This window comes from Solanum lycopersicum, chromosome 10, assembly GCF_036512215.1.
Source record: "Solanum lycopersicum chromosome 10, SLM_r2.1".
NCBI lineage: Eukaryota > Viridiplantae > Streptophyta > Magnoliopsida > Solanales > Solanaceae > Solanum > Solanum lycopersicum.
Genome location: NC_090809.1, coordinates 60,107,555 through 60,132,885, shown reverse-complemented (window position 1 = coordinate 60,132,885; position 25,331 = coordinate 60,107,555). Strand labels below are relative to the sequence as shown.

Genomic DNA, 25,331 nt, shown 5'->3' with positions numbered 1-25,331 from the left:
TTTTATCTACGACATTAAATGATTATCTATTTTGAGATATTATTCTTATAAATCAAATATGACAGTATGTTTGAGGTAAATTAGTCTAGTTGGTGATTTTACAAGGTGTTCAAAAATTGGAGAATTGAATCTTATAATATAATTAGATATATTTTATAATTTTTATTTTTATAATAACAATTTACAATAACAATCAAAACAAAATTGGAGTAGATTTTTTATGTTTTCTATAATAGCCCCTAAAAAAAGAGTAGACAAACAATGCAAATATAGAGAGATTTTACTGACCTATATAGAAACATTAATGTGAATAAATATAATAAGGAAAAAAGAAGTAATTAATTTTATTACCTCAGTGGGGGTGATGCTACTCTATGTGAAATGTAATCAAAATGAAATGTTATGAACTTGGGTATTTATAGAGGATTGTGATCATAATTTCATATGATTTTTTTAAAAAAATTCCATAAAAGACATGAAAAGTTTAAATATGGAAGATACTTAATTATTTATCCTTTTTTTTTGCTTACAGAATTAAGAAGTTTTCCATAATTTTTTTTAAAAGAAATTTGAGATATGAAAGTAACTTAATTGTTTATCCTTTTTTACTTGTTGAAGTAAAAGGAACAAGATTGTGAAGACATATTATATGAAGTTGGACATGTAAGACATGAAAATTACTTAATTATTTATCCTTTTTTGCTTATAGAATTAAAAAGTTTCCCATAAAAAAACTTAAAAATTGATGATATGGAATAAACTTAATGATTTATCTTTTTTTGCTTATATAGAAGCAGAAGGAACAAGATTGTGAAGACAAATTATATGGAGTTGGATATTTAAGATATGGAAGACACTTGAATATTTATCCTTTTTTGCTTATAGAAGAAGAAGGAACGAGATAGCGAAGATAAATTATATGAAGAAGACTTAAGAATGTGTTAGGTATGAAGAATAATATTTTTCGAGATTACTTATTTTTAATGTTTGGTAAGTAAGGAGAATATGTATCCCAAAATTATTTAGAGTTAAACTAGGCAAACACTATAACCCTAGGTCCATATCCATGTCTCAATGGTTGGGGCCCAACCCAATGAAGTACCCAATCTATGTTCCTAAAAATGACTAAAAGAACTAACCCGAGACTCAACAGTTTCCCGTTATTTTGTCGAGTCTCTAAGTTGGGATTGAATCTCACGTTGGGGCTGAGGATTGGGTCATGGTTCGGGGTTGAATTATGGGTCAAGTTCAGGTCTTATGTCGGAAAAAGTCTCAGATCAAGCGTTAGATTCCAAAATAAGACTATGTTGTGTGGAATTTTGAGTCAGATCTTAAATTTGTCAGACATGTGTCGAATCAAGTTCCAAATTGGTCAAGGTTTGTGATATCAAGTTTACCTTCCTTTTAATCTTTTTGTAACAATTCTTTTAGCATAATTATGTTGTAAAATCAACCAAAAAATAGTTAGTACAAAAGTAAATAAGAAACATAAACAAAGCAAACAAAGAGAGTCAAGAAGAAAATGCTTGGACATTTTCTCATTTTTTTAAGGGGTATTTCATTTATTAAGTTTATCGAATATGAATTTTTATGTCTGTGTTTATAGTGTTCATAAAGGCATACAAAAAGTTGTAATAATATAGCATTAACAATAAGATCATCAAGAAGATTAGAGGATGCGAGAGTTATATCAATAATGGTGTATGAAATAGTGAAGAATTAACTATACATCATGAAGAAAATTAATAGTCGTTCATATTTATACTTTATAACAAATTATTTTTAATATAAAAACATGTTAACTTGACTGATTTTTCTCTAGTGATATGCTCTTTCTTTAAAATTAATTTTAGAAAATCATGCACAAATTTAATTTTGACTAATCTATATTTATATTACTTTAAAAGCATGAAAGACTTTGGCATCATTTTTTCTCAAATGGTGTCTCTAATCCTTCAACTCCGTACAAATCAAGCGTTTAGATCACTATAATTATCAACATACTATGTCATTTCTACAACTAAATTATCACAATCGAAAAAATGAAGAAAATCTTTAGCTATTAGAGTCCGAACTCTCTATAATAACAATATTTGGAATAACTTTTTCTATAGTGATCAAAAGAATATTCGGACAAATGACATTGTCATAGAAAGTGTTGATGTATATAAACACACGTAATATATGAGGAGAAAAAAATAAAATAATTTTTACAGTCAATCCATTTTATGATATCATTGAATTCATGAAAATGACCAATTTTTTTTTTCTAAATAGAATTTTCACATTTTCTGTAACAACCAAAAAATAAGAATTCAACAAAAATTGCTATTATATAGAAATTTGAGTGTATTATATTTGAAGAAATACAATAGGCAAAAGAAATAATCAAACTAAGTGAAGAACAAAATTTGTTGTCCTAATTTCATATGAGTTATTTGTTTGGTTTTAATTTAATATAGAGTAAAATAAATAAATAAAAAATTTGTCACTTATATATATTAGATATTCAACTCGATTTGACTTTTTCATATATTTACTTTTTTATATTTAAATACCTATAATATAAATTCTAACTTTCACCACCAACACTCTTCGGAAAAAACGCCTTTACTTATAATTTTTGTAGTCAACTTTTTGAAAAATAAAAAGAATTTATTTTAAATTTTTTAAAACACTTATTGTAGATAATAACGATTTTATGTACATGCGTATTATAGGTACATTTGTAATTAATAATATTGACCATTGTAATTATAATTGCAAAGAGTTTTATTACATGTCTTAATTACAACACATTACATTAACAAACCCCTTGACTATGTAATGTTATTAAAATTAATGCTCGTATATTAGTTGTTAGATATTCTGTTCAACAATAACATAAAGTAAGAAAAAAAAGAGATAAAAACAATAACAATAATAATATGTTTAATATAATTTTATGAATGAAATTTGAGAATGGAGAAAATTTTATGATAGGTAATGTAAATATTTTTTTACTTCGAAAGAATCACTTATCTACCATTTCTATCATGAAAATCACTACACTTTTGAAGTATACTAACACAATAATCAAACAACCTGAAAATACTAACTTTATGAAGGTCAATTTTTTAAAATATAATAAATAAAAAATTAATTTTAAAGCTTTAGTCTAACTTAAAACTAATATGAAAAAGATAATATATTAAAAGAACAAGTGAACCTCTAGAAAAATCAGGTTGAAACTTTGTTGTCTCCCTAATTTTCTACAATTTCTTCTGTGGAAGTGTGGCTCCATACATTTATTTTGTTCTTTAATATTAATTTTTCATATGAGTTTTAGTTATCAACTTTTAATTGAATTTTTATTTATCAAAATAAGTTAATCATGAGATTATTAGTATTTTCAGATTGTGTGATTTTTGCGTGTTAATTGATATACTCATGCTAAAAATGATAGTTAAGTGATTTTGTGTTTGGGGTGGAAGGAAGACACCTTATATCTTACCTTTTGAAGACAATAAATAAATGAAACGAAAAATATGTGTATACTTTAATACAAAAATATCATTTAGATATAAAATTTTCAATCTATAGAAAAATAAAATTTCTTTATATATGTTATCTTTTTTATGTTTTTCTCCCAACAATCAACCATTATAACAGTTCATATAACCTCTTATATATAGGGACGAAAAAACAAAAGTTAATCAATAATATCTAGAATAAATGAAGTTATAGTCGGTCCTAAGTTCATATTCAAGCTCAAATTCTCTCTGCAGATAAGTAGAATATGTACTTATCAGATAAAACAACTCTTCAATTGTGCCTCCTAGCCTCACAACTTGCATTTGACGATCAATTTCACTCAAATGATGCCTCACATTCACCAGTTCTGTGCAAATCTCGAGGATTTGATTTCTGTTAGCTGGTGCTGCCATTTTTATAGCCTATTAATCACTGGATAAAAAAAAATAGTTATCGCAATAAAATTTCTCTACAAATTGTTACTCTAAGAAAATAATTATAGATAGATCTGGATATATATATATATATATATATATATATATATATATATATAGATATATATATATATGTAGAGAGAGAGAGAGGTAGATGAGTGAATGTGAAGTTAATTAAGCACTAATGAGACCAACCTGAGTGAATTGATGTTCAAAGTGTGTTTGAAATGAAATGTGTCTTCTATATTTATAGAGGTCTCGTCGTCCTAGATTCATATAAACTTAAATTTTTATAATAAATTTAAATTTTCAGTATACAAAAAATATAAGGAACATGATTATTTATCAATTTTCTTGGATTAATATCTCTATGACCCCTTAAACTTATCAAAGGAATTCATTTAGACACTTGACTTATAATTTATTTCAATTGAACAATTGAACATATGAAATATTTACTTCTAATATAAAATATAATACATGATCAATTTGCTTTTTGTGATATATTCTCTTTAAAATTAAATTCCGTGAACAATTTTGATTTATTCAAATCAGTATGATAAAATAGTCAAATATTAATTTTTACATTAAATATAAAATAAGAGTGGTCAAACAAAGAAAGGTGTTTCAATCATCCCTATTTATGATTCTGTTGGCATTCCTTTGGTTGTATATTAAGTCAAATATTTGAAGTTAATTCTCTCTCTATTTATTTTTATTTTTCATATATATTAAAAAAATAATTATTGATATAAATTTTAATAAATTTTTATCTATTAGATAATGTCTTGAAGAATATATATTTAATGCTAAGAGTAAAACATAAAAAGAATTATTATTTCTTCTTAATAAATAAAAAGATTAGAAATAAAAATGAAATCTATTTTAAAAATAAGTAAAAACCACCAATTTAGATATTATCAGCACCAATTAATTATATAATGGACTTTATCTATTAATTGTCCCTTTCATTAATATCGCATGGAATAAAAATAGTATAACTTATATAAATTTCATGGTGTAAAATTTATATTACATCCTATCCCTATTCTTTTCTATTTTACAAAAATCCCTTAAATATTAGCAATCTGGATACATAATTGGTTGTCCGAATACATTATATATTATATATATGGTTGTTGCACTTAAAAGGAACACAAAATAGTAAATCAAATTAAAATCTCATAATTTATGCTATTCAGTTACTTTTTATTGTATTCATCAGAGAAACATATATCCTAAAATAACAAATCAATTTAAAATTCAAAATCCATATTCATCTTTGTTCATATTTCAACAAAGAAACTTTCGAGTAGTATTCAAATTTTTTGTTAAAAATTTGATAAGCTACATAATGAATATTTTGATGACTAACACTCTCGAAGGAAGAAAAAATCGAAGATCGTAATTTTTGAGTTCTTTAAATTCTACACGAATCTCACTATGAACGATCAGGTTGAGTTTCTTTGCCAATTTTCTTGGTATCTTTATTTTATACTGGTGGTTGCTTACCATTGTGTAATGGCAAATCTCAAATGTGAAAGCAATCGAAAGATGTTGTTTTAGACTTAGCTTGGGCAAAAATAGTTATTATTTGTCATAACTTCAATTTTCGAGTTAAAAATCTGATAACAAAAGGTATGAAACACATATTCATGTGCTTTAATCATTGTTTTTCATTCATGAATTTGTATATGATTGATATGTCTTGATACATTACTGATAGAAATCGATACATTAAAACTTTGAAGTAGACGTTGTAGATTTGAAGATCTGTGAGTTACTGTACTATTAATAAAAAATATCAGATACATGTGAATTTCTTTTTTAATTTTTGAATTTGTATATATACATATAAATCATGATACATTGCTGATGAAACTTGATTTAATTTTAGTTGTATATGCAATGAATTTCTATAAATGTGAGTTCGTGTGTCATTACTATAAAGTATCAGATACATGTAAATTTTTATTTATCAGTATATGAATTTCTTTATATGTATCAATATATAAACTATCGTGTATTTGAAGTTAATTATCATTAGGCTTTTGTGTATCTTAAATTGAGTTAATTGATATATGATGTATCTCTCACTTTTAAATATGCACAAGTTGTTCCATCTTCTAAATTTATTTATTCAATGTATATAGGTGGACGACAATACATCGTTTGCCTGTAGAGAAAAATATGTAACTATAGGAGATTTCAGTATGACGTGATCCCTTTTACACATACAATTATTGTTGTGAAGAGCAAAATATTACAAAGATACATCCATACTGCTCTGATTACTACAAACCAACTGCATTATCTTACCACCCAATGTTGGATAAGAACAATTGATTAATACCAGTGTTTGTTTTGAAAGAAATTATCTTACCACCAAGGTACAAAGAGATGCCTAGACGACCAAGAAAAAGAAGGAAAAAAATCTAGATGAAAAGATAAGCACAAACACAAATTGTTGTGGGCGTTGAAGGTCATAATTGATGAAATTGTACTTTCTTTTAGAAAGAAGATTGACAAACTCGTTTTTTTGAACTACTATTATGTTTCAGATATATTATTTTGAAATTATCGATTTTTAGTTTTTGCTTTCCAACTTTTACTTCGATAAGACATTACAATTTACTAATCGCTGGTGAAATTTTGATATAATAAATTGAAATGTTAAGATTTTCAACCTTGTATTCAATTCTTTGTAACACATTATGTTTTATATACCTTCTTTTTTTTTAAAAAAAAAACAATATATCATTAGCTATTTGATAATAATGTACCAGAAGGTGTTTGTGAAGATGGTTTAATCAATGTAGTTCAGATACATTTTTATATAATGTATCATGATGTAGTTGAAAATGTATCTAATACAATAAGGTTGCGAAAAATAGTATGTAAAATAAACTCAAGTGAATGTATAAGTAAGATTAATTTATATATCTAAAGGTTCGATTTGCTTATTTTTGCGGTTATTTTTAGTAAAACCAAAACAAATAGTAGCGATTTTCAAAATTTAAAATCAAACCTAAACAAACTAAATCAGATATCAATTTTTTTGAAATCAATTTGGTTCGAATTGCGGTTTGGTCTGGTTGTTAACCATAACCATGAACAACCCTACTCATTAGATGTTAGATAGACATTATTATGTGATAGTTGTTATGTAATTGATACATTTAGTATAAATTCGAATTTACGTATCATATCTAAAAAGTTAGTGCTTGATACATTACTATTTATGTATCTCGTTTCAACGGATAAATATTGTGTTATTACGGGATACATTAAATAGTTAATTGTTGCTCATAAGTTGTTTGCCTTGAGATCGATACATGTAGTATAAACTAGTATTTATTAATCATGTCCGTATATATCGACATAGTTATGTACCATATAAAAAAATATGAATATGAGATATATTTAGTATAAATTCGAATATACGTATTATGCCTAATAAATTAGTGCATGATATATTATTATTTATGTGTCTTTATTCGTTGTTGCTTCATTAAGATCTTGAGGGACTTAATCTGGTTCATCATCATAATGAAGCAACATGTAGTATAAATCAGGATACATTAAATTGATAATGCATCATACACAAACAAATTTTGATGTATCAGACATCTGATAATGTATCATAATACTAAATTTTCTGATTATATTAATACATTCTTATGTGGACTTGCTTCCGTAGTAACATGAATATTTTCATACATAGGTTGGAGTTCTGAAAAATTTTCTATTTCTTATTGATTTTTGGTAGTATCATGAATATTCTCATCTTTCGGTTAGACTTCTGAAACATTCACCATTTCTGATTCTTGATAGTATCATCAATCTGTATTTATAGTTTTAGAGCAAATTGTTGTTAACAAATATGTTAATGATACATATAATTATATTCAAGAAAAATATGTATGAGATATATAATTTTTATAATATATAATGAACTATAAACACTATTATTGATAATATATCAGATACATACCTTTATAATCATGGATCTGATCTTCAACCTCAACAGCACATAAAATCAATGTTTTGGTCATTATGGCAAAATCCACTTGTATTGGTGAAGTTGGTTGCGAATCAAACTAAAAGGTACTTGTTTGAGGTTCAATATTGACTTTTTACCGAAAAATTTAATCTTGCGGTACATTGATTTACCAGCAACATTCTTCATCAAGGAAATTACCTATGCAATTTAATCCACAAAAAAAAAATACATATTAAACCTCATATCTTTTGTGGTTGGTTGTCTTCATGTGTACACATTTCATCAACTGAGAATTTATGAAGAGAAAAAACAACAATTAAGAAGACAATTCCTACCTATTTTGAAATTGATTGATTAGAGAGAAAATTCTTTTGAAAATCAAATTAATTTGAAAATTTTAACTGCTAACAATATGGAGTGAATTTAGGGAGAGAAAAAAGGAAATAGAAAACGTGAGTTTGACTATTGAATTTTTGTATCAGAAAATTTCAACAATTGAAAAAAATAAGAAATTTCTGTAATATTTTTAAAAGGTAGAGAAAAATAGATAATAAGATAAGTAAAGATGTGTATATAATATAACTATGTCTTTGATTATGATATCATAAATTTATATACTTAGATATGGAAAAAATATTCATGATATAAAAAAATATAAGAGAAATTATTGTTTCTTTAGAAAACAACTTTAAGGCTCCATAGTAAATAAGATTATAATCATGAAGCGTAATTAACTATATTATAACTATGGAGCATTAATTTGATTTGTCAGACAAGAATATAAACTGCTCCTTAATATAAATCTTTTTTTCTATACATAAATAATTAGATCTCTTACTTTGATTTTGTAAAATAGTGAGTGTAGATATCTTAATAATTGCGTTTATATTAAAATCACAATTCTATTCTATTTTATCTCAATTTTACTTTTGTATTTTTTGATCGATTGAATGTATAGACGAGAGTACATATACTCAATTTTATTTAACTTAATCTAAAATTCTTGGCCACAATAATTTTTCTCCCTAATTCAAGTTGTTGAATGACACTATTGTTTCGTCAATTCGAATAATATGGTCGATAAAAAGTGTTTATAATTAAAAGTTCATCCTATATTTTGTGTGTAGTTTATCCATAATTAAAATTGTTATATATTTTGTGCGTAGTTTATCCGTAATTAAAATCGTTATGGTATATTTAATATCGTGAATTCAAATTATGAAAATATATAATACTTAGATACTTATAATTGGAGGCTCCTCTGAACTCGAGCATCGTCAGCTTTAGTGCACGAAGCTGCCTATATTTATGGTTGCAGATCGATTCCAGGTCCATTTTTTTCGGAGATGATGAAACCCAGAAACTCAATCACAAAAACAATATTGAAAAAATTCAAGAATGTCAGTAATCCGAGAAAAAACCCATTTTCATCATCATCAATTCCAAGGGAGAAAGTTGATTGTTTGGTGATTGGGGCAGGTATAGTGGGCATTGCAGTAGCTAAAGAGCTTAGTGTAAATCATGGTAGACAAGTTTTGGTTGTGGATTCTGCCCCAATTTTTGGAACTGGTACAAGTTCTCGTAATAGTGAAGTTATTCATGCTGGCATCTATTACCCTACTAATTCTCTCAAGGTTCTTTCTTGTTTTCATTTTTAATAAGTTCTACTGTGTTTTTTAGGGCATACCCATTTAAGGATTTAGTTAAAAATCGAATCTTGGGGTAGCTTATTGGTTGAGTTTTCCCTTTTTAGCTGATAAAGATTTATGATTTAAGTGTTACTGGAAGTTGTTAACATACACTTAAATTTGAGATCTGCTCAACATATTTCCATTGTGTTAGTTGAACTCTAGAACTCATCTAGATACCTCCGGAAGTTATATGTCATGTTAGCATCGGGTGTTCCCGGGAGAGAGGGAGGATGAGTTGAAGTGTTTTGTTACCTTAGCTTGTCATCATTGTGACAGTAAAGATTTCAACTTACAAAATGATCATATAAAGACACTTTCATAATAATGTGTCACGTTAGTATCGGGTGTCCATGAGACGTAGTGAGGATGAGTTGAAGAGTTCAGTAACCTCAGCTCGTCTCCATTGCGCAAGTTAAACATTCCAACTTACACAATGATCATCTAGATACCTCCATTAATCTTGTTTTAGCAGTCAGAACATTTTCAATTAAGCATGAACTGATAGTTTCGATCTTGTTCTGCTAATTGCTCGGGTTTCTTGTCTGTGTATGTGATCTTGCTTCTAAAGTTACCGAGTATAAGCATGAATGGGAAGTTTGAATTTGATACAGATAATAAATCAAATGAATATTCCCTGCTATTTGGAAGATAGAAAATAGTGGTGTCTTGAAAGTTGAGTGTCTAACTGATTGATTATGCTCTTCTTCTTTACATCTACAACTAGGAATACAATTGAATGCAGCATGGAGAAACTAGTTATCTTAGCTTGATTAGAGTACATTTACCTAATGTTTGAATTTCAGGTTGAGTTCAAGCACAATCTAGTAGCCGATTATCGTGACTACAATTTCAGTGTTAAACTCTGAGTTCACCCTGGATTCAATTTTAAAAACCGTGATTTACAATACTATGCATATCAGCTGCATATGCTACTATGCAAATTAGCGATAGCTATTCTTATCTTTTCTAACTTCAATGCAAACTCTTATTTACACGTATGGATCTCTTTTCTAGAAATTATATAGGAGTAAGTGTCATTATTGGGATGTGGAATGTAATAGTTGTGAAGGTTTCAAAAACGATCACGAGTAGTTCTACTGCAAGGAGCTCCCACATGCCACCCATGAGCTTAATTTTCAAATTTTATCGCAGGCATCTTTCTGTGTTAGAGGGAAAGAATTGCTCTACAAGTATTGCAAAGACCATGAAATTCCACACAAACAGATAGGCAAGCTAATAGTTGCTACTGGATTATCAGAGGTTCCAAGGTTGAGCAATCTCATGACTCAAGGAATTCAAAATGGGGTTGAGGGTTTGAGAATGATGGAGGGGTATGAAGCTACTAGACTGGAGCCCGAATTGCAGTGTGTTAAAGCTTTATGGTCGCCTTCCTCGGGAATAGTGGATAGTCATTCCTTGATGCTATCATTGGTGGTAATGCTCCTCATCATTCAATCTCCAAATATATTATGTCATATTGACTGCTTGCTTATCACCAAAGAGCTCATTCTTTAGAACTTCGGGGAAAGAAATTCTCTTTACTTAGAAGATCTTGATTTCGTTTACCTTTTTAGAATCATTGATGACCATACCATGGGTTTAGGGCGAAGCTGAAAGTCATGGGACGACTTTCTCTTACAATACTGCTGTTATTGGTGGTCATATTGAAGGAAATCAAATTCAAATTCATGTTTCTGGGAGCAATGCCGTTGCAAACTGGAATGGGAGCTCAGAATTGGACTCTGAACTAATTCTTATTCCAAAGCTTGTAGTGAATTCTGCAGGCTTAAGCGCTCCAGCCATTACAAAACGAATGAAAGGTCTACCTGACGGTATTTTACCTGCTTCTCATTATGCCCGTGGTTGCTACTTCACACTTTCAAACACTAAATCCCCTTTCAAGCATTTGATTTATCCTATACCTGAGGTTGGCGGCCTTGGAGTGCATGTTACCTTGGATTTGAATGACCAAGTCAAGTTTGGTCCTGATGTCGAATGGATTAAAGGAATTGATGATATTCCAAGCTTCCTCAACATGTAAGTTCTCATTGATAATGTAAATTTTTGCATATTGAAGGTTGGAAAGCATGTTCTCCTTTTGAGTACTTCAGCCTGCTACATTCTTTACACACTCTAGATGGAAAATAGAATTGCAGAACAGTCAAAAAATTTCTTAACGCTAGAAATGGCTACTCTTTTTGCACTACGAAACTAACAGGAGCAATCTAATCTCCGATATAATTTGGTTATGATATTTTAGGTTTGATTACTCTGTACATGAAGACCGTGCCAATCAATTCTACCCAGCAATAAGAAAATACTACCCCAGTCTAAAGGATGGATCTTTGGAACCAGGTTATGCAGGCATCAGACCAAAGCTTTCTGGTCCAAGAGAGGTTCCTACCGATTTTGTAGTTCAGGTAATATCGAACTTATTCTGAGTTTTTAACCTTAAGTTCAGTAGTAGATCGATCACATTAAGTTAGTCGAAAGTACTCTGATGCGGTCTTACAGCTTAAGTTATCAGACAAGTATGGTCGGAATCACCTGAAGCAGAGACATATTAGGTTACCTTTCCTTTCCATCTGCTAAATCTGACGGTCTCTAAAACAAATGTTTTGCAGGGAGAAGACATTCATGGTATATCTGGTTTGGTAAACCTGTTTGGGATTGAATCACCAGGCCTAACTTCCAGTATGGCTATTGCAGAAGATGTTGCTGCTAAACTACTGAAATGATACGCTGAAGTGATACTTTTATGTATTATCTTGCAGTAGTTTCAGTCAGCTGTTAAGTTGGAGAACTCTATGGATCATTGAAAGTTCGCCATCTAACAAGGAGTTGCGAGTGACTGCTGACTTTGAGCAGTAACAAGAGAGTTGTGGGAAACTGAATTCTGTTTGTACCCAAAACAAGAAACTTAAATAGTCATTGTTTCACTGTTTAAATGTTTTCCATTCTAAGAATTGATCGTCAGTACAAAACACATCCAGAGCCTCTGAAGCATCAGCTGGAATTGCAAATAATCTTTAACATTCTATAGAAATTTTTAACATATTCAACAATATGGTTCATCATAAAAACAGCCATCCACTTCTGGTTCCTCAGAGGGTATGATGCACGAGTTCCATTCTAAGATTTCACCCCAACAAAAGCAACTCGAAATATAGTAGAGCTTCAATATGTGATGAAGCCAACTAGGCAGCTGCGCTACCAACTTTCACCTGACCTCTTGATATGACCATCCAAAAAAACTTAACCGTGCTTGTATTATAACATAGAAATTCTCATCGCTTACGTTCTTGCCTCCACTTGAAGACAGGTTTGGTTGTTGGGTTGACAAGCTCTTCTTCACGAAGTTTGCGTTTCCTTCCTGATTTCTGGTTAACATAAAAGGAATTATTCTAAGACCACCATTTACGAACCTTGAATACAGAAAAGATAGAACCCTAAATATACCTGTAATTCTTTCTGCATTGCCATATCCATGTATACTTTCTCTAAATCTCTGACTCTGCTCTTTCTTGCTTCCAACTCTCTGTAAGATGTAGCTGTCTTTCTGCGCAGGAGATTCCAATGATGAAAAAGTTGACAAGCTTCGGTTTGAAACCAAAGGAAAATTAGTATACGCATATATGAAAGTGCAAAAAAATCGGCCACCACTCGGCAAAAAGAAATAAAGGATTAATGCAATTCCCATAACCAAATTGGTTCTCACACTTCTGCGCAGAGTGTTTTAAGGCATTTGTAATAGCAGATTTTCAAGAACGATTTGCAGAAGCTTCAATACGAGAACACTTAAAACATCAAGTGAACTGAAGTTTGGATGGATTAAGGTTCATTTCAGGCATATCCACAGTGGATATTGTTTCTTTTAATTGCATTTATGCTTGGTTGGGGTTGAGGTGAAGGAAAGGATTGAATAAGGAAGAAACGACCCTCAGCTCTTAGAAATAAATGCATCCATCCAATGTTTAACAGAAAAACAAGATATCGCGAACATGATTCGATAAAAAGTGGAAGACCAGTTTTTGGTATAAAAGGACTAACCATTTGAAATATTTATCAGCCATATGGATTAACTATATGTAAGTTCGAACGCAATTGATGTATTCTTCTTTTTCATTTTTTATTCTTTTGATAACTGAGAATCACGAGTGTCAGTTTGTGAATGTTCTGATACTCTGTGGATATGGGCCTTGCCCCTTTACCCGTATCCACTGAAGATGTCACACTCTTACCACTTGGCGGAAGACCCATGGAACCATACATCTCTAATCACAGACTAGATGATTAGTTTATCTATTATAAGGAACTAAGATCCAGTGACAAAATCATCTTAATAATGATAATGTGAGATATCTCATGAGGAAAATGCTTGATAGATTTTAAAAACAAAAGGCTGTGATTACCTTCTAATACTGCTAGGCAAGTTCTCAGAAGCAGCCAGATTACCACGTTCTGAAGCCTTAGACGCTAACTCTTCTGCTTCCTCCCTGAAAATAAACAAAAACAGATAGTAAGGAATTTGTATATGGCACTGCAACACAGAGAAAGATATTTTAACAGAAACAGAAAATTTGAAGTGATATTTGGGTGGGGGTGGGGGTGGGGGTGGGGGTTAAAGAAATGATACAAATTATGCAATGTCTCATTTGCTTGCTGTCCAAAATGATTATAAGATTTAAATAAAGCTCTTAGGAATTTTTATATTGAACCATGTCATCGTCTTCTCAACTATGTGGGCTATAGCGGAGAGAGAACCAAAAGAATAATAAAAGGAAATGGTGTTGCCTGATTGTTTGAGGCCTAAACCAGCAAAGCTAAAAACAGGAAATTAGGAAAAGATACTGAAAGACAAGCTAGCACTGAGATACTTGCACAGTTCCAATGAGTCAGTATTTTCTTATTTCTTTTTTAATTCTTTTTTCCAAAGATTCAGTCATGAGTGACACAAAATTTAATCCGGAAGCTGCCTGCTTGGCTATTTTATCAGGAGAAATGAAACTAGAGTTGGGTAATATTTGGAGATAATTTGTGAACAAAGTTTGGGCATCGCTTGGAGATAATGCTACCATACAGAATCGTTTGTCCTTCTGATTCAGTCATATGGTAAAATTCAACCGAGATCAAGTGATGAGGTTTCAGTTCATGAAGAAAGCGAAATATTGGATGCAATTTATCGGGCCAATGAATGACCATCAAGTAGATAGCTCCAAATGAGTCTTTAGTTGTATGGTAATAGTGAATCATTTTCTGAAGTTTAATGATATTTCAACTCGTGAAGATAGCTGAATAATGAATGAGAATTGTCCGGTACAATAAATTCAAACAGATGTTCCCCTACGAGACTGTACTTTTAAGTGTATACACACACTAACACAAGAATGTAAGTTATTTCAACCCTGTATGCTGAATGATAAGGAATTCAAGAAGTATTTCTAACCTGTCCTCAGCATAGTAGACACGTTTATTTGATGGCTTATTATCAAGGGAGTGCAGCATGGCAGTTAACTTCTCAATTTTCTGCATACAATGACAGTTATTGACAAGCAGGAAGCAGAAGAAACTTCTCAATTCTAGGGGTCAACAAAGAGAAAAAAAGGAAAGTAATTACAATGTGAACCAAATAAGCAACAGTAAACCTTTTTCTCACTCTGAACTTTCTGTAAAATATAGCCTATATCCTGAGTCTTCATTAACATGAGTTCCTCTGGAGTGTATTTATTTGCTTGGCTCCTGGAAACAAGGAACAGTGCCCCACAAGTCGGGTCAATCATGACTGATGAACAAATCAGCTAAACCAAAAGATAGTATATTTGTATCTTACTCCAATTTATGCACTCCATCAACAGTTTTTGTTTTAACCATCTTGAAGTAGAACTCATCTGGATTTCGAAATGCTGCTTTTTCCTTGAGTTTCTGTAAGGCAAATAACATATATCACTCTCATATCCAATCATCTAAATGTAAATGATCATTCAGGGGCAAAGATAAAGGTCCCACCACATAAAAAACCATAAGACTATGTAGGAATTCCTTCAAAAGGACTACTAACAGAACACAATCAAGGGTTTTGATCTTTTTTCAAGAACGAAAAATCAGCCAACTACAGCCTTTGAAACTGGGGATGATTGACCCACCCCTCAACCCTACTCCACTTAAATACTCAAATTAATCTTTGAACATGTGACCAAAGGACAAGTTCCTCAACCTTTGCCAATTGAGCTAATCGAGGGGGCTCAAGAGTTTTGATTTTTTAATACAAATGAACTGTAATTGTGGGCTGACTTTCTTTTCCTTCTTCTAATCCTTCATTCTATTTTCTAGTGGACAAGGAGTTGGGCCTTGCTGCAAATATTGCACAACCCTAAACTTATTCATGTCTCAGCCATACATCAAGCTTTAGCAACAACATTCCCAGCATAATCTCGCTTGCATGGCCTGGGGAGGTAGGATGTATGCAAAATTAACCCAGTATATAGGCTTATTACGATAGGACACTCGCTCAAAAGAAGGGTACTAGAACCAGGCTAGACAAGATAACAACAATGACATATAACATCCAAAATAATAATAATGAAGAATAGGATACTCTGCGGATACTAGTTAAGAATACTAAAAAAAGAGAGAGATGAGACTAGCTCTGTGCCTCTTCCTCATAAAAGTACTCCGGCGCATGACTGCCTACTAACCTTCTACAGTTCTACCCTAATCCTCCACCTCCAAACCTTCCTATATATGAAGGTATCAAGCTATAGAATACTTCAAATGCCACTAATTTCATACCTAAACCTTCGTATCTAGGATCATGTCAGCTAACATATTTCCCTTGTAACCTCAAAACCATTCAATTCCTTGTAGAACAAAACAAAAAAAACAAAAACTCTACCTGCAAAGTCTGCTCCTTTTTGTGGAATGATGTCGCCCGTACCACATAATCTTTGTGTTTCTCAAGCAACCCGAATTTTTTCCTTGCTTGTCTGATAAAATATTTGTAACAATTATTAAAACCAAATCAACTCAAAAAAATCAGTATAATATGTGAAATCAATTACAGAATCACTTACGGCTGAGCTCGCTCCTTATGAGCTCGTCTAGGAATTGCATTCTTGAACGACGACATTTTAGAATTGATTAATTCACTGAAGCAACAACAACGAAAATACAGCAAAAAGCAAATCTACAGGACGAGGAGGAGGAAGAAGAAGGGTTTGGCTGCACAATTGCTGGGGTTTTAGGATTTGGGCTTTTTATTTGACCCGCTATTAAGATGGAGATGGGCTTTAATCTTTGTCCATTCCGCACGAGTTTATATTTTCGTAAACTCAAACTTTATCGCTTAAATCCTATGGAGTTTATGTCGATAGAGATAAAAATTCATTTAGAATCCACTGGCCATAAAAAATATTGTAAAAAAGAATAATTTAGTTCATACATAATATTGATAGAGATAAAGCTTCAGTTTCAATACTCATAAGTTATGTCGTAAAAGACATAACTTAATTACTACAAAACTTATGTCATGAAGACTAACGTTTCTAATACTTATAAGTTATGTCTAGTAACATTAGATGGGTGCTTTGATCCACAAATTTTCATTAAAAATGAGCCATATAAGCTTTTGGGCGATGGGCTATGAACTCGTGACGAAAATTCTTATAATATAAAATAAAAGATTTTCTAACTAAAACAATTTTACATTAAGAGAAACTTAAATTTGAGAATTCTAATTAATAATAACAAAATACTACTTGTTCTATCGCTATCCTCGTCGATTCATTCTCTATTTAGTTTGAAGTGATAAGTTAGAAGAAAAGTCCTAGAGGGTCACATCTTTTATGTCTTCTTTTGTCCAATAATGCATATATTGATATATCAAGTACTTACCAAGAAGTTTCATGGAAGATTGAAACTTGAAATTTTGTGTATTTCAATCTTGTATCAGAATCTACGATCTAACAGAAATAAGAGATAAAATCTATTTATGTAGATGCACTTACGGGGTTCTTAAGATTTATATCTACATTGGCTTGACTAAAATGTTTGTCTTGTGATAAATATACCTCTTTGTCGAACATTATAACAAATACATTAAATTTATCCTTTCTAAAAAGTATATCATATTTAATTAGTATTTTATAAAATTATATATTGCAAAACTTCAATAGTTTGAACCCGTGTTCTACTAGTCACATATTTGGAAAAATCAATTATTTATAGTTATATATATCATTTTATATTTTCATATTGAAACGAACGACATTTTTTTATTTTTATCATTTGAGCCTTTTATTTGAAAAATTCAATTATTTTTTCGACGAAAATAGAAAATTAAATTTTGTGAATTCTCTCTTGAACCAAAAGATCATTAAAGTTTTACTTCATAATATCAAAGAATCAATTTTTTAATGAATATTCAGATAAAACATCTTACTCCCACTTTAATTTCGCTCTAACCTACCTACGTGTGGAATAGGTTGGGGCGATATACCTAAATTATATGGAAAAAAATAAATACAAATAAAAAGCTATCTTTTTAGTTGCCATTTGCATTGAGAAATTTCGAGGAAGTTTAAGTTAATAATAGAACACAAAATGGAAAAATATTTCCACATTACTTTATTATCGTTTTTAGAGAAAAAAGACATTGGTTGGTTAGATGTCAATTTATAACTACAAAATTAATTATTTTGCTGAATTTTCTATTGGCTGTATGAACTGAGAAAATAGTATTATGGCACACGACAATTTTATTAGGTTTTATTTGCCCTGATTTCTTACCATAAATAGGTGAAAAGGTTTTGAATTGACTATTCTTTTTTTGATAGGAAAAGGTTTAGGACTCTATAAATAGAGGCATGTTCCTTCTAACTTAATTAGCATTCACAATGTAGTTTTAAGGGCTTTGAGAGTTTTGGTTAGAGGGAGAATTTGTGAACCTCTCATGTATTCCGAGTGAATTGGTTGAGGTTGTTTCCCTCTGTATTTTATACTCTCATGTTTATAGTGGATTGCGTATCTCCTTTGTGGACGTAGGTCGATTGACCGAACCACGTTAAATCTTTGTGTCTTTTGGTATATTTCTCGTTGTCTTCTTACTCGTGGTCTTTCGAGGTTTGTTTTGCTAGCTTCCGCGTTTACACTTGCTTATTTCCGGTCCTAACAAATTTTAAATACTTTTTACGTCTTTTTTCACGTTCAATGAAAAAAAAATACAAAGTAATTAGTATTTATTAAGTTTTTCTTTTTGAATCAACATTCACATTAGAGTTTGAATAAATTTAAATTTGAGATGACAAGTTTTATATTAGACGTAAAACACTTTCTAACAAAAGCAACTTCCTTCCACATTGATATAATTGAAAATAATTACTCTCTATGTTTCAATTTATGTATCAAATCGTGAATTCATAAATAGAAGCTTTATATTCATTTGAAAAAATACATAAAAAGTATTATAAATTACAATAATAACGACTTAAATTATTTTAAAACATAATCAAACTACAATTAAAGAAAAAAATTTTATCAACTCTAAAAAATTTCAATTTTTTCACTTAAATCAGGATAATAAAAAATAAGAGTAAATATTATCTTGAATTTCGCGGTAATCATTTTGTTTTTATTGCTAAAACAACACCTATTTGGTTATTTCAAATCGAATCATTTTAAAATACTTTTAATTATTTCGTAGATTTAATTATTCATTTATGTATTGAATCTTATGATAATAAATACTGACTCAATCCAAAAATAATGAAAACACTACACTGAAATTAATCAGAATCTGAGTCCATAAATTTGTTATACACAATATTGGCATGATCATTCTTCTAATTAATCCAAGTTATTAAATAATCACATCATTTTTTCCCCAAAAATAAAATAAAAAGACTAATTTTTTTTCAGGAATCACAAGCAAAAATTTTGATCCAACGATTATCTCTGCTGTTCCATCATAAGACTAAAGTCCTCAAAGCATACGAATCCATCTCCATTTTTATCAACACCTCTTATCATACGCCGACACTCCTCTAACGTGCACCGCCCATCTCCGATCGTTCTAAACACGTTAAACAGCTCCTCCGCCGTGATCTTCCCGTCGTGATTAGCGTCGAAAAACTCAAACGTATCTCTCATCTCGGAATCACACGACGGCGGTCCGAACGCCGAGCTTATAGCTCCGAATTCCTGTAAACTAATACATCCATCTCCGTTCACATCTACTTCATTAAGCAACTGTACTAGTTCTTCCTCGGTTGGAGGATCCGATCCTACTCGAGTCAAAATCGCCGAGAGTTCCTCCTTGTGTATTTTCCCGTCGCCGTCTCCGTCGATCATTTGAAAGGCTTGTACCAGTTCGGAGTAAACTTCGGCGGAGATTTCAGACGGCCATTGAGTATTAGTACTGGGTAATACACTTGTCGGAGTGGTTACGGACCCGGAAGAGGAGGAGGAGGTGGTTACGGACCCGAATGAAGTATTTTCGGATCTGGAAATGGATCGTTTTTTTTTGGATTTGAAGAGCTTTTTGGGGAGATCGGTAATGAGTTTCATGGTGATGAATTTGGAGAGTAAAAAGGACAGAGAAATGGAGAATGGTGAAGAAGGCGAGAGGAAGGAGAGGAGGTTAAATGGGAGAAGGAAGTAGCAAGCCATAGTGAGCTTCCAGGAAATTTCCTAGAGTGAATGAATGATAACAGAAAATAAGGTTCCATTTATTCGCTTCCTTTACTTTTCACCGTTACTTCGATATTCGATATTCAATATTCGTATTAAAATCTAGTTAAACAAAGGGGCTTTAAAATTCTGATGATTTTAGATTCATTATATTAATGAACAGAATTATTTGATACATATTATTAATGAAAAATAATAAATATTACATGACAAGACGTCACGTTATTTGATTTTTAAAAAAAAAATCTAAAGGAGGCAACTTTGTATTGAGTAAAATTTCAATCAAAGTTTTTGATTAATTAAGAATGATTAATCAAAAAAGTTATTTTGTTTGGTCTATTCAATTTATGTTTGCTTTTTTTTTTCTTTATATTTTCATCTTTTATCTTAATAGGTGTAAGAAAAAGTTATTTAATAAAGATAATTTGAGATGTTTAAATAAAGAATGAAGAAGTATTTATCTCGTCATAATTTTTGTGGATATTTTTTCTATCCTTTATTTTAATTATATGTTGGCTTTTTTTATTTTATTTTAAGAGAAAAGTCAAATTTTATTGGTGTATAATCTATTTTTCAGCAAAGAAACTCAAATGTGAATTGAATGAGTACTCTAATGTGTACATGGTTCAAAAAAAAGTCTAAATTTAGCACTAACTGAACATAGAGTTTTGGGGTTTAACTCATATTCGAGGGATTGTAATCATTTGTATTGATCATCATAGATATAAAAGACATTATGATTTGATGTCATTTTCACCTTCTTTGATTTATAAAATAGCAATTTGTTGGAATTTCAAAAGTCATTTGTGATAATGATGAAAAAAATCTAAACTTACTTCTCAAACTTAGTAATTTCAGCGAACGTAAGAACAGTAACAAGAGATCATACAGTAAAATTTTCAGTGTTTGAAAAAACAAAAAAGATCTCCTTTTTATAGTCATTTTTAACAGTAAACGTATAAATTTCGTTGCGCCAAAATTAATTCTGTTATTTAACTAACATCCTAAATTAATTTATAAGAGAAAAACAATGTGAGCGACGGCGTGAGGAACACCTCCTTCTTAACCCTTTAAGAAACAAAAGAAGTGTTTCTAATATGTCGACAACAATTTCTTTTCTTCTATCAATATGAAAGAAATAACTTTTTATTTTCCCTCCAAAATTGATTCCTTTATTTTTTTTTATTTTTCTCTTCTCTTTTCTTTTTCCATTCATATTGTGCTAAAACCCGATATTATCTTCATATTAAAAATTTATTAAATGTTGAAGTGCAAATTCTAGTTTCGTGTCTCTGATGTTGATGAGATAATGCGATTATCTACATCTTTTAAATATAAAAATCAAATTTGAATTTGGAAATTAATTAAAACTTTTTTGATATAATCTATTTTATCCTCTAGTACAACAGTGGAGCCAGAACTTCGATTAAGAGGTTTCAAAATACAAAAAGGTAAAATCGAGTAGAAATCAAAGAATGTCAATATGTAATCTATATACATCACTAAAAAATATTTTTGCTCTAGTTACACAGTTTAACTTTTCCCTCTCAACTATATATGGTTCTGCCACTGCTCTAATACGTTTATTTGATGCAAATATTCATAGTTAATAATCTTGACACACCATACAATTAAATCAGAAAAAATAAAAAGAGTTGTTATAACTTTTGATCAACCTATATTGTGTGAGTTACATGAAAGAAACACAATATATACCTAATATATTCTGGATTCGAAAAAAAAAATTAAATGTGCATGAAAAATGATCTTATAAAATACAATTTTCATAAAAAATTTCTTCTATGTACATTGCACCAGCTTCTTGATCTCTACATTATAGTCATAAATAGGGACCCTTATAATTAAGATAATCAAAAAATCACAACTATTTTATAATCTAGATTAAGTGTTCACTAACCCCTTTTGAGTTTATTCACTAAATTTTTATTATTTAATTTTGAAAAAAAAAGAGTGCATGTGAATGATTAAATTAAAAAAAAAATAGTCCAAGTTTTGCCATCACATGCAACTTCATTTATTTATTTATTTCCTTTTGTTATCTTTTAGCCAACAGATATAATTGGCACACAGAGAAAAAGGCTTTAGATCACTGTTAACAGCATGTCAAAATTTTGGCACTATATATTAACCTGATATAAAAAGACTGCATTTTTCCTAATAATAATAATAATAATAATGTGGTCCTAAATTGAACTTGAAAATATAAATTCAATAGAATTAAAAAAATATATATTTCTACCTTTTTCTAGCTTCCATAATATAATTTTATTTTTTAAAAAAAGCAGTACAATGAACGGAGACACAAAGGGGAGCCTCAAAATAATCATTTATATTTGAATTATTAAGGGTCCGTTTGGATGGACTTAATAAAAATAGTTTAAAAAAATATATTTGAAAGTGCTGAAACTTATTTAAAAATAAGTTGTTATGTTTGGATAAAAGTGCCGAAGTTAAAAAAAAAGTTGTTGATGTGTTTGGCAAATAAGTGCTGATAAACAACTTTTTAAATCAAAATGTATGAAATATCCTTTAAAGCTGTAAGCATAATAAAAGTTAATTAATTTATATTTTACAGCCATAAATAATTATATTTTGCTATCATTCACATATTTCCTTCTCATCACAAATTATTTATAAGAGGAATATAAACTTATTATAGATTTTAAAGATATATAATTTGAATAGATCAAAGAACGATTTAAGATTTATTTTAGTTTCATCCATAGGTTTTAGCTAAAAATCAGTTAAAAATCAATTACACACACACAAAAAAAATACATGATAATAAAAAAACAAAACAGAATATCTCAGAAATAAATTAGTTACGAAATAGAATATCTTAGAAATCATATGTATGACAAACCACACGCCAAAAGTGAGTAAATAAAGCAAATCAAAAAACATTATCGGCATAGATCGAGAATTTTTTCAGCTGATTTCGATTTTTCAACATATTATCGGGATCAATCGAGAGAAAAGGAGGAAAGGTAATAAAAGAATAATCGAAAAAACTTACTTCAAGTTTTATCTTCACTTTAAATTGAAAGAACAGGAAGAAGTTCAACAGGTATGCCAAACGTGAAAAGGAAAATATGAAAGAAAGAGATGTTATGGTTATATCGATAATAATTTATATTTGAATTATTAAGTATATGATCTATATAACATTTTTAGCGGTATAATTTTTTTTTAAATTTATATGAACGTGAGATATTTTGTGTATTAAAATAATACGCTTAATAAACGTGGACCATTGTGATTTGCAATTAAGAAAATTACTTAATTTGTTAAGAAGTGAATGTTTTCTGGCAGCAAATAAGGATATTACTTTTTTATGTGGATGATTGGATTTTTGCAGTTTTATTTTATCGAAAATTCCGTAGCTAATGTTTATAATTAACTAATTTATTAAAATAGAAAACTGTGCTTTGACTAGATGTGTCAATTTTGACTCACAAATGTGTAACACACCCAATTTGTCGTCTCTAAGGAGAGGTCGAGATCATCCCACCATATTTTTCGGATTTTTTAGGGTTTTTTTGATAAAATATTCATACGATACATATAATTTGCTTGTTGAAATATTTTTTTAGTTCTATCAAAATAAAACTATGTAAGGTATTTTTCAAGAATATAACACAAAATCTAATATGATTAATAACAAAAACGAATAATAATGAAACCACGTAAAACAAATATTGCAAATTAATAAGTCATACTAAAAATGATCATAGTTTAAAAGTAACTAAATTATGCTAAAATATGTTTAATTAGTATTAATTACATGAAAAATATAAAAGGAAATTAAAATGAGATTATGTATTTTATTTATCTAAATCGATATAAAATTTAAAGAACAAATATTCAATATTATTGTCATTTTTAGTGTTGAGTTGATTTCCTTTTTGTGTTAGTATCAATTTGATTCTGATTTAAGTTTTATTATAATTACCAACATCTATGAAGTGTAATATCTATTCGACCGTTCAGAATTCTAAGTTTTAAATTTGAAATAATATATTAAAAGATAAAAATTATTAAAAAGTATAAGAAATATTTAAAAAATTATGTCAAAGTAAATATTTTTATGTATCAAATAAAACTATAAAATTATATATATAACGCCGTCTTGATTTGGTTTCGGGTTGATTTTTTTTTTTAAATCAACCTAACCCAAATATTTTTATTTTTTTCAATATCAAATCAAATCATTAGTCGAATTTTTTTCCGATTTGACTCGATTTATGATTTGATTCACTTTTCAATTCAATTTGGTATACCTCTATTTCTAGCTTAATGGTAAAGTTTTTGTTTAACGATTAAGGAATAATTGCTACTAACTTCCATTTATATTACTTATCTTTTAATGAAAATTCTGACTACGATACGAACTATTTTACATCATTATTGTAGCTTACAATAGTATTCTTTATTAAAATTTCAATCAAAAGTTCATGGGTATCTAGAAGGCCAAATGCCCCACAAGAACCCATGTTAGTTAATTAAATACTATATATTATGTTTATAAGACATTAGTAAGAAAATTATTCAATTTTTATGTGGAGATTCCTATTTTGTGTGCTGAGGATGTTGGATTTTCCTCTATTAATTATTAGACCATAATTTTTTGCCTTGGCTTTTGTTGAAATTCAACTTTCTTGAAATTGCTTGTTAATTAGCTAGTCCATTTTGGATGCACTAAGTATTGAAAATTTCATTTTCTTTTACAATAAATTTTCTATTTTGTCACTTTGGGTACAAAAGATGTATCTAATTTGTTACTAAGTCAAGAATCATAAGTCTATATTCAAAGATCGATTCAAAATTTTTAATCGATTACATTTTGGATCAAAATTTAAAAGTCACGTGCTAAAAATAATTTCTAATATCTTTTCTTAAACGAGGAAGTGAGTGAACATAACCCTTTATAACGTAAATGGAAGTAAGCAACTCATTTTAATATATAATATTTCCCAACTTCTGGCA

At 29.6% G+C, this 25,331-nt stretch overlaps 3 protein-coding genes and 1 long non-coding RNA gene across 7 annotated transcripts; 1 reads left to right on the top strand and 3 right to left on the bottom strand.

Moving 5' to 3' along the window:
• Positions 1 to 7,509: 7,509 nt before the first annotated feature.
• On the bottom strand, positions 7,510 to 8,373 carry LOC109121336 (uncharacterized). 2 transcript variants are annotated; one of them, XR_002028735.2, is made up of 3 exons: positions 8,286 to 8,373; positions 7,942 to 8,148; positions 7,510 to 7,791 (listed from the first exon to the last, which is right to left on the bottom strand). It is a non-coding gene; the product is annotated as an uncharacterized lncRNA (long non-coding RNA). The 2 variants fall into 2 exon arrangements; XR_002028734.2 differs by lacking the exon at positions 8,286 to 8,373 and having other exon boundaries at positions 7,942 to 8,279.
• An 814-nt stretch (positions 8,374 to 9,187) lies between these two features.
• On the top strand, positions 9,188 to 12,589 carry LOC101243839 (L-2-hydroxyglutarate dehydrogenase, mitochondrial). Of its 2 annotated transcripts, none has more exons than XM_004249178.5 (5): positions 9,188 to 9,584; positions 10,794 to 11,075; positions 11,245 to 11,678; positions 11,902 to 12,061; positions 12,266 to 12,589. In XM_004249178.5, the coding sequence occupies exons 1-5, from the start codon at positions 9,297 to 9,299 to the stop codon at positions 12,377 to 12,379; spliced, it is 1,278 nt and encodes a 425-aa protein (XP_004249226.1). In that variant the 5' UTR covers positions 9,188 to 9,296; the 3' UTR covers positions 12,380 to 12,589. The 2 variants fall into 2 exon arrangements, with proteins under 2 accessions (XP_004249226.1, XP_025883503.1); XM_026027718.2 differs by having other exon boundaries at positions 9,328 to 9,519.
• On the bottom strand, positions 12,573 to 17,417 carry LOC101246578 (probable U3 small nucleolar RNA-associated protein 11). Of its 2 annotated transcripts, none has more exons than XM_019216117.2 (8): positions 16,712 to 17,417; positions 16,534 to 16,624; positions 15,472 to 15,563; positions 15,287 to 15,380; positions 15,088 to 15,167; positions 14,054 to 14,137; positions 13,101 to 13,237; positions 12,573 to 13,021 (listed from the first exon to the last, which is right to left on the bottom strand). In XM_019216117.2, exons 1-8 carry the CDS (start codon positions 16,765 to 16,767, stop codon positions 12,993 to 12,995), a joined length of 663 nt encoding a protein of 220 aa, XP_019071662.1. In that variant the 5' UTR covers positions 16,768 to 17,417; the 3' UTR covers positions 12,573 to 12,992. The 2 variants fall into 2 exon arrangements, with proteins under 2 accessions (XP_019071662.1, XP_004249236.1); XM_004249188.4 differs by having other exon boundaries at positions 13,101 to 13,200.
• Positions 17,418 to 19,398: 1,981 nt separating this feature from the next.
• LOC101250262 (probable calcium-binding protein CML36) lies at positions 19,399 to 20,761 on the bottom strand. The gene has a single exon (XM_004249201.5). The coding sequence runs from the start codon at positions 20,301 to 20,303 to the stop codon at positions 19,584 to 19,586; it is 720 nt and encodes a 239-aa protein (XP_004249249.1). The 5' UTR covers positions 20,304 to 20,761; the 3' UTR covers positions 19,399 to 19,583.
• Between the last annotated feature and the right edge of the window lie 4,570 nt (positions 20,762 to 25,331).

What these genes read in the sequence shown, in the direction of transcription:
- LOC101243839 (XM_004249178.5), top strand. Translation starts at nt 9,297, where the DNA reads ATGATGAAACCCAGAAACTCAATCACAAAAACAATATTGAAAAAATTC. An exon ending in ACCCTACTAATTCTCTCAAG is followed by an intron (nt 9,585 to 10,793) that starts GTTCTTTCTTGT and finishes ATTTTATCGCAG; the next exon opens with GCATCTTTCTGTGTTAGAGG. An exon ending in CTACCGATTTTGTAGTTCAG is followed by an intron (nt 12,062 to 12,265) that starts GTAATATCGAAC and finishes AATGTTTTGCAG; the next exon opens with GGAGAAGACATTCATGGTAT.
- LOC101246578 (XM_004249188.4), bottom strand. Translation starts at nt 16,767, where the DNA reads ATGTCGTCGTTCAAGAATGCAATTCCTAGACGAGCTCATAAGGAGCGA. An exon ending in AAAAGGAGCAGACTTTGCAG is followed by an intron (nt 15,564 to 16,533) that starts GTAGAGTTTTTG and finishes TTTGCCTTACAG; the next exon opens with AAACTCAAGGAAAAAGCAGC. An exon ending in CAATGCAGAAAGAATTACAG is followed by an intron (nt 13,022 to 13,100) that starts GTATATTTAGGG and finishes TATGTTAACCAG; the next exon opens with AAATCAGGAAGGAAACGCAA.
- LOC101250262 (XM_004249201.5), bottom strand. Translation starts at nt 20,303, where the DNA reads ATGGCTTGCTACTTCCTTCTCCCATTTAACCTCCTCTCCTTCCTCTCG.